The sequence below is a fragment of the Orycteropus afer genome, unplaced genomic scaffold (assembly GCF_000298275.1).
Source record: "Orycteropus afer afer isolate SDZICR_OR568_19922 unplaced genomic scaffold, OryAfe1.0 scaffold00230, whole genome shotgun sequence".
Classification (NCBI taxonomy): domain Eukaryota; kingdom Metazoa; phylum Chordata; class Mammalia; order Tubulidentata; family Orycteropodidae; genus Orycteropus; species Orycteropus afer.
Window position 1 is genome coordinate 2,395,302 of NW_006921817.1, and position 17,324 is coordinate 2,412,625.

At 36.4% G+C, this 17,324-nt stretch overlaps 1 protein-coding gene across 1 annotated transcript in view; it reads right to left on the reverse strand.

The window, feature by feature from the left end:
* The window catches only part of DLC1 (DLC1 Rho GTPase activating protein), a 606,782-nt gene that overhangs the window by 467,724 nt on the left and 121,734 nt on the right, over window positions 1-17,324 (reverse strand). Inside the window, exon 2 of the mRNA XM_007948875.2 lies at window positions 6,746-6,892. Coding sequence (XP_007947066.1) covers window positions 6,746-6,892 — 147 coding nt within the window. The remainder of the gene's footprint in view (window positions 1-6,745; window positions 6,893-17,324) is intronic.

Genomic DNA, 17,324 nt, shown 5'->3' on the forward strand with positions numbered 1-17,324 from the left:
AAGGAAGAAATGACCAGTTCCAATGTGCTAATCATTATCAAGAAGATACTTGATCTAGGTTCTTACAAAAAAAAGAGAAAGCCATAGTTTTCCTGCATATTGAGTGGGAGAAATGCACATAGGCAGTATGAGACCCTTGTTCAAAGTGTGGCCTCTTAGATGGCATAATGCATTTCATAACTGCTACCAGCCACTCCCCAGAAGGAAGGTTGGGCAATCCTACTTCCATAGTGATACTGCCTCGGAAACCCAAGGAGGGGTCGCTATGAGTTGGGGCCGACTCGACGGCAAATAACAACAACAACAACAACAACAACTGGTTTGCAGTGGTTAATCTAGGGGGCTGAGTGGGTCTGATGGGAGCTGTACTAGGTTGCCCCTGCAGGAACCAATATGTGAAGGGAACATATGCTATGCTAAGAAGGGAGTCAGGAAGGTGATGGGGATGGGGAGCCACTGGGGAATTTTAAGCAGAGAGTGACATGATCAGATTTCACATTTTAGAAGAACAACTCTGATGGGAGTATGAAGGTAGATTATAAAGAAGTGAGAGGAAAGTTGATAGAATTGTTAGGATACAAACCAGGAGATGTTCCAGAAACCATCCACCACCCACTGCCATCGAGTTGATTCCTACTCACAACAACCCTTTAGCACAGGGTAGAACTGCCCCATAGAGTTTCCAAGGCTGTAAACCTTTAAGGAAGCAGACTACCTCATCTTTCTGCCACAGAGGGGCTGGTGGGTTCAAACCACTGACCTTTTGTTTAGCACCTGAATGTTTTAACCTCTGCACCACCAAAGACCCTTTCCAGAAACCAAGGTAGTAGTAAAAGTCAAGGAGGAGAAGATGATCAACAGCATCAAATGCTACAGCCAAAGACTGAGGAATCACTACTGAACTTGTCAGATAGGAGATAATGACTAAGCCAGAATGGTTGTGGAGAAATGATGCAGCAATAGCTAAGAATTAAATCAAGGAATGAATACTAGGTGAAGAGAAAACTAAAGCTGGGCTCTTGAAGGAGCAATATAGGTTATTATCTGGAAGAAGAGACAGGGAAATGTTTTATTTTTGTTTTGAATTGTCTGTAATTAAAAAGAGCAACTAGCTTTCCTATTCACCCACCCCTTCTCCTTTTATACACTAAAAAAGTTTTACTCAAATAACCTAATACTGAGGAATCGATTTCAGCTCCTGGTGGCGTCATGAGTTACAGAGTGGAACTGTTCCATAAGGTTTTCCTGGCTGTAATCTTTATGGAAACAGATTGCCAGGCCTTTCTTTCCTGGCACCACCGAGTGGGTTCAAACTACCAATCATTAGGTTATTAGCTGATCAAAAACTGCTTGTGCCACAAAAGAAGAATTTATTTAAAAGGTAGGTGGTAGAGAATCTGCAGCACATGTCTATGCTAAAGAGAAAAAGGGAATAGAGAGAGTGTGTATAATATGCAGAGCAAAGCTAGAATTGGGAGGGAATGGGAATGAGGATACAGACAGGAGCAACTCCCCTTTGCTGACTGACATAGGAGGAAAGACAGAAAGATATCATTTGCAGGGATGGCAAGGAGAAGTCCCGGTTCATTTTCTCTGTGAAAAGAAAGGCAAGGCTGTTTGCAAGGGTTGGGTAGGGATTGTGGGAGAACAGTAAAATTTGTGAATAGTTGTCTTGAAAAGTGGGAGAAGATCCAAGGAGACAGAAGAATACCATAGAACAGTGTTGGGAGCCCATATTGGGAGCCCAATTAAAAGTAGTGAAGTGGTACTGTCCACATGTTTCCTAAACTTCTCTATGGCATGGATGAAATATCCCAAGAGATGGTCAATTTCCCCTAGATTACATGTTGACTCAAAAACACATTAGTGTCTCAACCTTCAACATACCTTGCTATTAGGGAAAAGCAACCTGAATACAAGGATATTCTGGTTCTGGACATGCTATTATTCTATTGCTAACACACAGTTTGCATCTTCGGAAGGCTTAAAATATAGTAGTATGAGCATGGAGGTAAATATCATTTTCGCCATTCACCATCTTTGTGACCCTATGTAAACCACTCATCCTCTCTGAAGTTCATATTTCTCATTTACGAATTGTTGAGAGGATAAATGAGGTATATACATAAGGGTTTATGCTCAGTAAATCTCACTGTCTTCTTCTTCACCCCACACTACTCTGTGATATTGGCTATCATTAGCCAGTTTAAGATTGACTGGCAGCCTCTGGGTGCTTGGACAAAATCAAGTTTTTGGACTGCAAAAGAAAAAAACCAGGCCCTTGCCTGTGGTCTGTGGTGAATCCAAGGTATCACCAAGATTTAAGGCTCTATCTAGATACACTTTTCTATCATACTATCTTTATCTCTACCCTTAATGTATTTCTTTTTCTCCTTGAAGACATTCTTAATGACTCCAGTCTTTATGTTATTGTTGTTAGCTGCTGTTGAGTGGTCAGTGACTCATGGCACCCAGGCTCAAAGGAAGGAAAAGCTGTTGAGTTCTGCATCAGCTGTGCGATCGGTAGTGAATGGAATTATTGTGATTCAAAAAGTTTTCACTGGCTAGTTTTCAGAACTAGATCCACCGGCCTTTCTTCATTGTTCATCTTAGTCTGAAAGCTCCCTTGAAACCTGTTCAGCATCATAGCAAAATGCAAACCTCCACTGATAGATGGGTAGCAGATGCACATGAGGTATACTGGACAGGAATCGAATCTGGGTCTCACACACAGAAGAGGAGAAATCTACCACGGAACCAACACTTCTACTCCATTATTCTTTACACTCTTTATTATACTTAGAACTCATTATCACATTTTCTTTCATAAATTATCTCAAACTAGGGTCACTATTTCATCTCTGATAAGCTAAACTCACTGTGAAGTGTGAGAGTGGTATAGAAGGAGTTTTTCTTCTGAATTTGGGACAGTGCTCCTTGGTAGATGATCAAGGTCATAATCATAACACTATAATCCCCTCATTCCATGGCACAATTATCAAAAGGAATGGAAAGTGGCTGTGGAAAAACTGATCATGAGAGAATGCTAAAATTAGTTTTTAAGTACTAAGGAACAGAAATAAAGAACAAAGGCTGACCTAGAAAAACATAAAGACCAAAAAAAAAGTTTTGAGGACTGCAGGATATGTCTTACTCAACTTTAATCCAGTTCCTGGTATGGTGAGTATACCAGGTGAGGAGGAGAGGGAAAAGAAAAAGGAATTAATAATTACAAGCAGTCTCTGGGTTACGAACATCAGACTAATGTGAAACCTGTAGTTATGAACCAACCCCCATAAAGCTTATTATATTAAAAAGTCAAGGGACATATAATGATTTGTAATAACAAATGGGTGCTACTTTCCAACAGTGCATCAAAACATTATTAGTACTGTATTATTGTATTAAAGATGTTTCAGTGTATTTGGAAGTGTTTCTTTAATGCTTTTATGCTTAGAAAGGTACACTTAGAGTATGTACTTAAGACAAATATTTGACTAACTGGCATTAGATACAAAGAGTATCTAACTGTTGTGACTTAACATACAAATACAACTTAAAGCCAGATCTAAGACAGAACTCATTCATAATCCAGAGACTGTCCGTATTAAATATGTACTCTATGCCAGATCTGAGAGATACATTTTACATATGTCCTTTCATTTACTTCTCCCAAAAAAAGTTAGGAAGCAATATTCCCATTTTTACACGAACCTGACTTTTAGAAGTTAATAATTTTCAAATGTTCTCAGGTAGTCAGTTACAGAGCTGGGATTCGAACCCAGGCATGTCAGACTCCAAAGTTATAACTGTTCCATGTATTATTTTGCCCATTTCAACAATATATTGAACATAGAGCTTTGAAACATCTTTATTTGTAGAACGAACAATTTTTCAGCAATGGTGCATGAGATAGTGCATATAATATAAATTCCAGCTCACAATTTAAATGGAGGTTGAAGATGTAGTTAGTCCTTGGGTGTACAAAGAGTTAATGCAATCAGCTACTAACTGAAAGTCTGGAGGGTCGAGTCTACCCAGAGGTGCCTTGGAAGAAAGGGCTGGTGATCTACTTCCAAAAAATCAGTCATTGAAAACCGTATGGAGCATAGGTCCTCTGACATATGGAGTTGCCATGAGTTGGAGTCAACTCAATGACAACTTCTTGGTTATTGGTTAGAAGATGTAGATGGGGGTCAATCTTAAAATCATTACCCATCTTAATTCCTGTTTTTGCTTCACCTTTACCATTCAGTAAACAACTAGTCCTAGCACGTAAGGAGCATCTTGCTTTTAAGACAGAGACAACACAATGGAATTGTATTCAGTAGAAATTGAGGCTGTGCCTTTTCTCCCAAATATAGAAGGATTGAGAAAAATTACCAGTAGAGGGAAAAATGGAGAGATTAAAAAGATAAAGAGATATTAACAATTCACACTAGAAAACTTTCAGGAAGGAAAAAAAATATCCCAGACCTGAAGTAGAGGCAAAAAAAGTACTAAGTACCTTCTATTGACAAATATGAGTATTCTTGGCTTTAAAAATGTTGTTGAAAATAAATATGAAGCTTCTATACAGCCTCCACATGTAAAACAACTAAAATATCCCTTCATTTTAGTCTCCAGGAGATAACTTTGAATGCATTTCCTCCATTTGGTTGCCTGTTATATTTGTGTTAAAACTATATTACATCCAAGATGCTCTGGTAACACTATGGAGGGAGTAAGTGATTCTGTCTGGGAAGGTTGAAGGCTAAGACTTTAGGGAGGACTTCATTGTAAAGAAAACATTTGAGATGAACTCTGAAGACTAAAATATTATTCAGAAGGTTTTGAACAAGGACAAAAATTCCATTGTTACTGGATTTGTAGGTTGAAGTATTTAATTTATACTAATCTATTCTTTGGGAGCTTTGGTAGCATAGTGGCTAAGGCACTTAAATGCTAACCAGAAGGCTGGTGGTTTCAACCCACCAGGCACTCCTCAGAAGGAAGATTGGGCAATCTACTTCCATAGTGATACTGCCTCGGAAACCCAAGGAGGGGTCGCTATGAGTTGGGTCTGACTCGACGGCACATAACAACAACAACAGCAATCTATTCTTTATTAATTTGTGCTGTTGTTCAAGCTATCACATTCCCATTAAAATCGTTCATACAAGGTTCTATGATGTAGCAGTTGAATGACTTGGCTTTGGAGTTAGACTGCTGGGGTTTTATCTCAGCTCTGCACATGAAATTACTAAGGCATACTCTCTATACCTTTTCCTCATTTGAAAAATGTTGTGAAGAATAATTGTGTTAACATATGTAAACTATGTAAAATAATACCTTACATATAGTGTTAGCTATCATTTTATTATGTTTATTTACTTTGAAATATTCTGCCCTACAGTCATAATAATTCTTTAATAACTTCAAAAATCAATGGTAGAATTATATAAACAAAGAATTTGATATGGGAGTTCTATTTCAGTAGGTGATCAAATGATATATATATATACACATGATTTTCACCTCTTTTATCTTAGGTGAATGCAAAATTTCTTGATTTAATGTGTTTGTTAATGTATAACACAAGTAGTAGATTAATTGAAAAGGGATTCAAGGCTTCATCATAAATAAACTTTTCTCTCACTTTTGCCAGATATGCACAAACTAAGCCAATTTATATGAGATAACATTAAATATGTAAAGTAAATTGTTGGTCCTACAATCTGTATATTTAAAATTTTATTTTGAGCCTGAAAATCTCAGAAGGAGGTATAATTTCTCATTTCTGTTATTGTATCATCTCAATGTACCTCACTAAGTGAATTTTAGGGCATTCTCAAGTTACTGTCATCTAAATTCTTTCTTGTAGTATATACTGGGTTAGTTTAACCAGCATTCATCAATCTATCCAAGAACCCATACATGCGTGCATGCAACAAATATTTACTAAATGTAGTGTATATGTAATGTGGAGCCTTTTGAGCAGAGCAAACAGTTAGCAGAGCTGAAAGGTTGGAGGTTTCAGTTCACCCAGTGGGACCTTAGGAGAGAAATCTGGAGATCTACTTTTGAATAAATCAGCCATTGAAAATGCTTTGAAGCATAATTCTACTCTGACACACGAGATCATGATGAGTTGAAACTGACTGGCAGCAACTATTTTGTTTGTTTGTTTGTTTTACATAAAAGAAAAGAAAAGGAAAGAAAAAAACTCACCGCTGATGAGTCAATTCTACTCATAGCGACCCCTCCTTGGGTTTCTGAGGCGGTATCACTATGGAAGTAGATTGCCCAATCTTCCTTCCGAGGAGTGGCTGGTGGGTTTGAACCTCAGCCTTCTGGTTAGCAGTTAGATGCCTTAGGCACTACATCAACATGCACTTGAAATTTATGAGACACTGGGATATAAAACACCAAATGAGATAGACACAGCACTTGCTAATGGGGTTTATATCATATCAGAGAAGACTGATAATTTGGCGATCAACTAGAGGAAAGAGAATTTGTTCACTAGGAAGTATTTCCCACAATGATCCTTTTTCCTGTCTAGCTAATGATAAATGTTTCCCTTGAATCACACATTCTCCTATGTACTCTACACGATACAGAGAATTATTTGAATACTTTTTATAGGAAACTATCAAGGTCACATATTGATAGATGCTGCCATCAAAGATGTTTCATTTTCAAATGGGACAGTATGAACTAATGAGATATTCTTATGGAGGAAATTGGTAGGTGGGAAGCTCACAGGCACGTGCCGCCGTGGATTTGTCGGTGTGCTGGATGGAGAAGAGCTGGTGCTGAGAGCATTCTCAATGTCCTGATCAAGTTGGTCCAGTTTCATAATTAGCAGCACCATGGAGTCCAGCCGCGCCCTATCTCGATCTCTTACTTCCTGAAAAACAGAACATGTTGTTACTGAATCTGAAAGGCCATTTTTAGGAAAAAATAAAAACTCCCCTGTTCTTCAATATGATGAAAAAGACACTGAATAATAGGCTGCCTTCTATTTAAGGGGGGAGAAAAGTTCTATTCTGTATCATCAATGCGTTCTTCATTGAGAAGATACTGACCTACTGCCAGGAAAACAGTTTACATGAATATTAAGTATGTGACTTCTGAAGCAAAGTGCAAAGAGAAAGAAGGAAAACATCAATGAGGACTGATACTACTTTCCAATTAATTATTTTTGGGAAAGTTGTATATTAATCCTCTTTTTTCAGAGTATGAGTCAATTCTTTATAATTAACACTAACAATTGTTTTTGGTTAGAAATTTAAGGATGCATATGAGATAATATTTTTGGAAGAATATTTATGAGTATGTTTAAAAAAATGAGTACATAATGAAGTAAGGCAGATTTTCAGTTTGTACAAGGGCCAATTTTCCTCCACAGGGCCATTTCCTGACTGTTGCCTCAAGATATGCCATTGTCAATATTTCCTTTCAAGCTTCTTTTCTTTTCACACAGCTTTGAAAAAAGCCTCCACAACAATATATATATTCTCTTAAGTAACATTGATTACTTATTTTGAATTATCTATAATATAAATATATGTTTACAGATACACTTTTGCTTATGATACCAGTTGTCATCAAATTGATTCTGATTCATGTTGACCTCATTTATGTAAGAGTTTTCAATTTGTGTAAGACTTTTCAATTTGCGTAAGACTTTTCAATTTGTGTAAGAGTTTTCAATCTGTGTAAGGGCTTCCAATGGATGATTTTTCAGAAGTAGATTTCCAGGCCTTTCTTTAGAGATGCCTCTGACAAGATATAAACCTTCAAGCTTCTAATTAGCAACTGAGGATGTTAACTGTTTATAACACCCAGGGACCCCCATTTTTGCTCGTATAGAGTTATTTGGGCTTGAATAGTTTTTATTCTTGCATGTCTAAATGAAGTTAATTAGTATTAGAAATCTTTCAGATTCCCTGTGTTGTGCAAGTTGTCAGGATTGGGTTGGGTATTATGTTTAAAAAATGCATTAATGGCAAAGTTTAAAAAAATAGAAGGTAACAAATGCTGGCAAGGGTGTGGAGACACTGCTGGTGGGATTGTAAAATAGTGCAACCACTGTGGAAAATGGTATGGTGCTTCCTTAAGCAGTTGAAAATAGAAATACCATATGATCAAGCAATCGCACTATTAAGTATATATCCTAGAGAAATAAGAGCCATGAGACAGATATATGTATACCCATGTTATTTACAGCATTATTCATAATGGCAAAAAGATGGAAACAACTTAAATGTTTTCAGTGGATGAATGGATAAACAAACTGTTGTACATATAACACAATGGAATACTATGAGATGTTAAAGAATGACAATAAATCTACAAAACATCTTATAACAAAGATGAACCTAGAGGACATTATGCTGAGTGAAATTAGTCAATCACAGAAAGACAAATATTATATGAAACCACTATTTCAAAAAGTCAAGAAAAGGTTTTCACACAAAAAGAAACATTCATTGATGGTCACAAATGGTAGGAGGGGAACTGAGAGTAAGCCACTTAAAACAAAACAAAACCCAGCAAACAAGTTAGATACTTTAGAAGCAAAATCTATTCAGAGATGCAATGGATTCAGACACAGCCCTTTCAAGGCAAATAATCGTTTGTGGCAAATGCTGCCATCGTCCGATCTGTTTGAGTTACTTGGCTGCAATCAGTTTCAGAAGGACCAAGTGGTAGGCCCCAAAGGGAAGCCTGAAGAGGGAATACAAGGGAAATAGGCTGGGCTTTGCTCTGTTCATGGCATTAGTAATGAGATGAATGTATTGACTCCCTGGATAAGATTTTTATCTTGTTTTTGGCATTTCTTTTCATTCCTCTAAATTTCCCAGTTACTATTTGGAGAAACTCCTGAAGAACAGGAACTAGAGTAATGCCTCTGATTCATCTAATTGTATAAGTGTCTATATACCTTAAATAACTAGAGCAGATTGTTAATCTCACAGAAACATTATCAAATTAATTGATTTATTAGATTAATCTGGTCAAAGATTCAATCAATTAAACTAAAATTTGATAATTTATCTGAATAAACTGAACTCGTGCTTGGCTTAACCATTTTATAAGTCAAATTAAAAGAGCTCCTCCCATTTCCACAAAGACAGATTGATTTTGAGAAAAATTAATAATTTGGGAGATATGTTAATTCTTTCACGATATGATGTTGCTATTAGTACTTCCATTTCCCTCCATTGTCTTAGCTTTCTAAAACATTTAGTGAGACTGACTGAGTTGGAGAACTACAGAACTTTTGTTATCATAAAATTCTATTGTGCTTAATAGGAGCTGCAAACAAACCTGAACCTTACTATACAGGTAGTTCTGATTTATGAAGGGGTTCCATTCCAACAACCACTCTGTGGTAAGACAGTTCTTGTGTAAGTCCAATACCTCTTTTTTTTTAGTTTTCATTATTATTGCCTTTTATTACCACTATAAATAAGGTCTTCATTTGTCTTTTGGGGTTGCACACATTATATCTGAGAATGATAACATCAGCAAATTACACACTGCAACATTATATGTAGTACATATTACTAATGATAAGCTCCTAACCAAAAAAAAAAAAAAAAGACATCATAAATGCTGTTCATTGCAGCTCAAAAATGCACACTGTAACTCAAGGACTACCAATACATCATCTCGCTCCATGTTACAGAACTTTGTTATATTCAAAAGTCATATTTATTGTAAAATCCTGCTCATAACATAAAATAGGATCCTTGAAATATTAGATTATTTCTCTCAATTCCCTTCTAAATATTTCAAAAAATGGAGAAATCTGATTGAATAAACACTTAAAATTCCTTTATTGATGCCTCCAATGTATTTGGTTATATAATTTCCTTTTCTTTTAAACCACAGTGCTTGCCAAGGTGATATTCTTTGCATCTCTATATCCACATATGGTTTTGTGGGATTGTCTTTAATTTCTCAATTTAGTATTCTCAAGGACAAAGATTATGGTTTTTCTATCTGTCAGGCATAAAGTTCCACATTGCACACACAATAAGTTTTAAGGAATAATAATTATGAAATCAATAGTATCCAGTGAAATAAAACCCAAGGAGGGGTCGCTATGAGTCAGGTTTGACTCGACGGCACATAACAACAACAACAACAAACCCTTAGGAAATATATCTTGATATTTTTCCAGGTACTAAATTAATGTTGGATAAAGCACTATATCCTGCAGGTATCCTAGACTTAGCAGTAGTAGTCTCAGAACAATTTGTCTTTGAATTAACTGGATGCTGGGATTGTGTTTCAAAAACATTTTTAGATCCATGGGCTGAGCATCAAGTTATTTTGAATGATCTGCCAAAAGGAATATATCCAAACAGACTTGCTGTACGATATTCCTTTAGAGAAATAAGTCTATTTCTTTTCCCTTCACAGACACTTACTTATACCACCACCCATCACCTGCAGCCTAAAGTGTCAGGTTTACAGACCACTATCCCATATTAAGAAAAACAAAAACAAAAACAAAACAAAAAAACACACACAGAAAAGCTCACAAAACAGAATGACTACAAATCTAATACTCTGGATAAATATTATTGTCCTTGTTTTTAAGTACCAACTATTAATATTTCAAAAAGTTCTAACCTTTCATATGCCCATGGCTAAATTCCAGCAAATTACTCATGCCTAAAACAGAACAGCACATTTGCAGATTTTGGCTAGTTTGACCTTCTGCAATGGGGACTTTCTTTTAAGCTGTTACTGGAGTTAATCCATGAAGAAGAACATCTTAGTATGTGAAGCTACCTACTGGTAATTCAATAACTTAACCCACTCAAATGAAGGCCAAAACACTAAATTCTCCTCTCTTCTATCTTTCCTTCAGTAACACTTGTTCTGTGCAAATGTTATTAAAGGGAATAAGTATCATCAATGAACAAAAGAGATAAGTTGCGTTTTCCTGGATATTAAAGTCAATCATAGGAAGATGGGCAACAATTTTATAAGTAAGATAGTTTCAGATGGGAACAAGTGTTAAGAACAAAATAAACAGTGAAAGAAATAAACAAGTGACAATGAAAAAGAAGTAACTGCAAGGGAACAACCCACTTTACAGACTGTGGTCAAAGAAAAGCTCTCTAGAGAAGTAAGAGTTCAGGCCATATGGGGGAAACATGAGACAGAGCAGAGGGCAGAGAGCAGAGTGGTGAGGGGAGAGCAGTAAAGGAGGGTAGAGAAAGAAAAAGGAGGAGGAGGAAGGAGAAGAGGAGGGGCAGCAACAACATGAGAAAACAATGTTCCAAGCAGAATGAAGAGTAAATATGATGTTGCAGTGGGAATGAGTTTGGGGAGTATGAGGATCAGAAAAAAGGTTAGGGTGACTTAAGGGAACTTGACAAAGTGAGTTAATGTTAGTCCAAAATGAAGCCAGATATAAATTGGAGTGAAATCATATTTCATTTTGAAGTCCACAAACCAAACCCACTATCGTAGTGTCAGATTCAACTCACAGTGACTCTTCCTTGGGTTCCTGAGGCAGCATCACCATGGAAGTAGATTGCCCAACCTTCCTTCCGAGGAGTGGCTGGTGGGTTTGAATCACCAGCCTTCTGGTTAGCAGTCAAATGCCTTTGGTGCTACACCACCAGATCTCCCTTGAAAGCCACAATAAGAGGTAAATTTTATATTTTGTGCAATGGGGCAATTGGTAGGATATAAGCAAAGAAGTGATAGTACCTGACTGGAAAGACAAAATTTAGCCATGTTTTTCAAACTTTAGAGCTCTCAATACATGTTGACAATCAAACATTTTCGGAAACTTAACAAAAGCTATATTCATCAGTGCCATATGACTAATACAAGCAAAACATTTCTATTTAATGTAAGGTTATTCTTCTAATACTACTCATAGTTTTTTTTTCCTCTTGTTTAAGTCTGAATTGAAGCCACATTTTACTGATTATAAAGCTCTGGTAGCATAGTGGCTAAGGCACTTGACTGCTAACCAGAAGGCTGGTGGTTCAAACCCACCAACCACTCCTCAGAAGGAAGGTTGGGCAATCCTACTCCTGTAGTGATACTGCCTCGAAAACCCAAGGAGAGGTCGCTATGAGTCAGGGCTGACTCGATGGCACATAACAACAACAACAACAAAGCAACAGCAGATAATTTTATAATAAAGGTTGTATATAGTTTGAAATCAAAGCGAAAAAGAGCAAACTGTTTTGGGAGCACATGTTAGTAGGTAGGTGGGCAATATGGCATATTGGTAAATGTTTAGCAACTAGATTTCAAAAAAAAGTAGCCTCGATTTGCAGCATTTGCTGAATTCTGTGGTGTCAACACTCCCATGGGCAATTTAAGCTGCTAATCTGAATGCAAATTTGGGAAGAAATGCACACAATTGGTTCTTGTAGGCTGCTCTGAGTTGGTTCATGGTGATTCTAGCACAACTGGGGGTTGTGGAGAATAATTCTTACAATGTGACTATAGTAGAAATACTGATAATTATACCAATAGTTGTAATTATGGTTATTGAACAGAATAACATGCTGAAATAATTCATTTATTTATTGAAATAATGTATTTTATTTTTCTTAAATTTAACTTTTATTGCCTAGGTAAGAAAACAAAAACAAACTCATTGCCGAGTCATTTCCAACTCACAGCGACCCCTCCTTGGGTTTCCAGGGCAGTATCTCTACGGAAGTAGATTGCCCAACCTTCCTTCCGAGGAGTGGCCAGTGGGTTTGAACTGCCAGCCTTCTGGTTAGCAGTCAAATGCCTTAGGCACTACACCACCAGAGCTCCATTATTTTATTTTTCTTAACTTTTATTGCCTGGGTAAAGTCCAGTATAAATTGTTGATTGAGATTCTGATTTATTCTGGAAGATTCTATTTTTTTTTCTTCTAATAACTGGTCCTTTATTTATCTTTCTTATACTATACATTATATAATTTGTCTGTAAAATTCCTTAAAACCTCTTAAAATTAAGATATTTAATATTTATATTTTTATTTAAGTCAAAAAGCATTTATTTAAGTTACTCATTCTATCACTTGGATGCTTCAACAACTCCAAAGAATTTGGAAATAGGATTGTAGTTATAACTTTCAGTACCTTGAGTTTGCAGATGAGGAAACAGAACTCTAAGGAGTTTTAAATCCAGATCTCTCCTCCACTGGAAAATCCCATACTAGAGACCCTGTCGTGGCCTCTTTCCACTACTCCATTTTGCTTTCTTTACATGGACAAATTTTAAAATTTAACACCTATTTATGGCACAAATGGTTAAGCACTCAACGACTAACAGAAAGGTTGATAGTCTGAACTTACCCAAAGGCACCTCAGAAGAAAGGCATGGCTATCTACTGAAAGGTCACAGTTCCACTCTGTATACATGGCTTGCCATGAGTCAGAGTTGACTGAATGGCAACTGGTTTGGTTTTTATGGTTGAGGCAACATGTAGTCTCTTCTCAACTCTCATACTCCAGTTTTCACTCCTTCTAACATACTGAAACTATGTTTCTGAAGAACATAATAATTAATTTAAAGAAATCTTAAGCTGTCCAGCCCAATTCTTTAAACTGTTATTTAATAATAATTCAAAATACATCTATTGCCCACACATTATGTGTTTGTACTGTTCCCTAGGACACAGCCCATTCCATATTTGCATACCTAAAATTTTTAGAGATGTTCTGGAGTCAAATTCTACCCTCCTCTAACTTCTCAGTTCCTTCCTCCCTCAAGCACCACATTGCACAAATGGTATCTCTCTCAAGAAACAGCCTTTCAAATATATAAAGAACTACGCTGTGCCCATTTTCTTTTTCTAGGTGAATCATCTTCAGTTCTTTCCATTACTTCTCATATGACATATTTTCAAGTCTTCATTAATTCTGTTTAATTTTCTCTGGACATGACACAATTGTGTTAATGACCCAACATTTATTTATTAATCTACATGTTCTCTGACCAGGGCAAAGTAGGCAAGTATATTCCCATGTCCAGTACCTCCTCTTCAACACAGAATAAGGAATAAGTCCCTGTTTGGAATATGAATAGGATATTTTTATTGAAGTAGCCACAGTCTGCCTGTTAATGAGAAGGAAAACATTCAGCTGACTGTGAGCTGAACTTGAGTGAATGGTGTGATATATGTCTCCTTTTCCAAATATGTGCCTGTGTAGTGCTAAGAACAGAAACATCCTGTTATCTTGAGACTGCAACCAGCTGTTGTCAAAGTATAGATGATATATGTAGTTCTGTAGAAGAAATTTCCGGTAATATCTCTAGAGACACAGTATCTAGGTCAGCAGATACTTAGATAAATTAGGAGAGAAACTTTCTTATTTTTCTCAATTTGATTTGTTGTCAAAAACCAAATACGGACAGGCCACGTGGAGGTCATCTGGAAGTTTGAGAGATGCTCCTTATTTACTCCCAGAGCTGTTCAGTCCCTAGGCAGAGGAGAAGTCACTTTGATCATGATGGCATCTGGGGAAGATCAACAGGGCTTCCAGGGGGTCATTCTCTCCAGGAAGCCTTTGAATTGGTAAGGCTTAAGCAACAGGAAACCACACTACCCTTCTTCTCATCCATTTGAGCAATATATCCCAATCCTCCTCTTTCTACAAATGCTATTAACTGAACAGCACAAAACATAGCAGAAACACAACATGCTGGGGAGGAGTTAAAAGTCACCAGACATTTTACAGCCGGGGAAAATATTAAATCCAAAGAAAAGGGTGCCTCGTTAGAGACACACAGGCTCTATTTTACTAATGCCAAATATTTGGAAGAAAACAAAAAAAATTCAGTATAATACCCAGACACTTCCAAATAGTAGATGCTTGGCTCAGCAAATATAGAGTTGCCTGAATGCTCAGCTTGTCAACGAGCTGTGCCATCACGTAGACAGTCATAACATATGAAAGGCTGGGCCAGGAATAGAACTAAGACTTCCTGATTCTTAATCCAAGGTTCTGGCCCCTGCACTGTCTTCAATTCCATATGTATTTACTGACTATTCTGGGATGGTAATACTCCTTGCTTGATCGTAAAAGAAAGGGACCTTTTAGCAAACGAGTTGGCTCAACTTCACCCTGAATTATTTGATCTGCAGCCAGCTGGACTACTATGAAATCTCATATTAGTGTTATACATTTCATTTGACAATAAATTCCTCACTCTAGACTTTCCTTTCTTAAAATAATATCCTGTTTAAAGAACCAGAACGTTATTAAATCTTTTTTTCTCCTTCAAAAGGAGTGAAGATTTTTATTTGAATTAATAGTCAGAAGCTAAAGATAATTTAATTATTCTGTGACTGAAATTTTAGGCAATTTAAATAAGTCAGCCTTAGATTTTATTCTGCTGCCTTTCAACATAAAACCTATGTAGACTAGGCCAGGAGAACAAAAAACAAAAACAAAAACAGCTATCTCCTATTTGCCAAGTATATTATATTCAATTCCAAATTGTTTGTATGTTGTGTTAAATTAACAATAACACTAAAATTTTAGATGGTGGAGAGTGATGAGTGATAACTTTAAATTTTTGCTACATGGAATTTTTAAACTAAAACATAATCATTAAAAAGGATTGAGACTATAAGTGTTTATACTTGCTCCTTAATTATCTCCTTGCATGTGTAAGTCATGGTGAATTAAATAGCTCTCTCCTTTGCTAGATTTCTAAACTCCAATGAGCCTTCAAAAAGAGCAATTCTTAGTTGGAACTTTTGTAAATTGCCCACACAGTTTCCTAAATAGTTTCAAAGGAAATTTATGCAGCTGGTTCCACAAAGCGCTCAGAAGTGGCAGGTGTGAACCCTGGAGAAAACTGTGTGGGCAGCCATTCCTCCCTATCCCAGAGAAATCTGAGGATCTTTTAATTGCTTAAAAGGCGCATTTTGGAGTCTAGGATACAATCTTCATTTAAATAATTTGATAAATATTCTAAAATCAATCTTTACGGTCAGTGCCAGAACCACCAGTCTTCTGGTTATCAGTCAAATACCTTAGGCACTACACCACCAGAGCTCCTTGATATTGCTCACTATTCTTCAAATATCATCTATCCTCAGTACCAAATATTTTACCTTCCTTAATATTTTCCTTTAATTAGACTCGCCTTTTCAAACACTTAAAAGTATTTTTTATAAACAAATTTTATATGCTATACAAATGATAAACTTGTATTTTTAATACATATTAAAATATAAAATTACAAAAATAAATCCTATGCTATCTAATGTAATCACACATAAGCCCTACTCTCTTCTGAGAAATGCTGTGCCCACAGTACAGAATTATTTTCTTTTTCTCTCAAATGTGCCATGCTCCCTTATTTGCAGCTAGGATTGCCAGGTTTAACAAATAAAAATATATGATGCTCAGTTATATTTCAATTTCAAATAATAATCAAGATAATTTATTAATTTTTATTGTGACTTGGGTGAAAGTTTTCAGAGTAAATTGATTTTTCTTCAACAATTGAGACACATTTTTGTTTCATGACATTATTTGCAATCCCCACAATATAACAGCTCTCTTCCAAATTCTCCCTGTATTTCCCATTCCATTTTTCCTTCTTTCCTGTCCCTTCCTGCCTTCTGAGCTGTGTCCCTGAGCAAATGCTGCTCTTTTGGTCTCATATGATTGACGGTTCTAAGGAGTGTGTACCTCCCTGGTATTTTGTTCATCTTATGCTGGATTGTGCCTTATAGTCTATTTTTATAAGAAACTAATATTGCCATTTCTACTCTTTTTTTTTCTTTTGCCATTTGCCTGATATATGCTTTTTCCATCCTTTGATTTTTAGGTTATTTTTTTTCTTTGTGTTTAATTTGTGTCTCTTATAGACAGCATATGGATGGGTTATATTTTCTTAAGCATTCTGCTACTCTCTGTCTCTTCACTGGTGTATTTAATTCATTTATATTCAGTGCAATTCTTGATAGGCATGAATTTACTGCTGTCATTTCGCAGGGATTTTTTTTTTTCTTTTATAATTTTTCTTACTATTTCCCTCGTTACTGTTGTTTTAGTGTTTACGGGGAATTTATGATTTTCTTCTCTTTTATTTTGGTGAGAAGGTTTGTTAATTTTCTTTTAGGATACCCTGTAGTTCCTGTAGTTTATTACTACATATGTTGTTGTTATGTGCTGTCGAGTTGGACTCGACTCATAGCGACCCCTCCTTGGGTTTCCGAGGCAGTATCACTACAGAAGTAGATTGCTACATCTTCCTTCCGAGGAGTGGCTGGTGGGTTTGAACTGCCAACCTTCTGGTTAGCAGTCAAGTGCCTTAGGCACTATGCTAGCAGA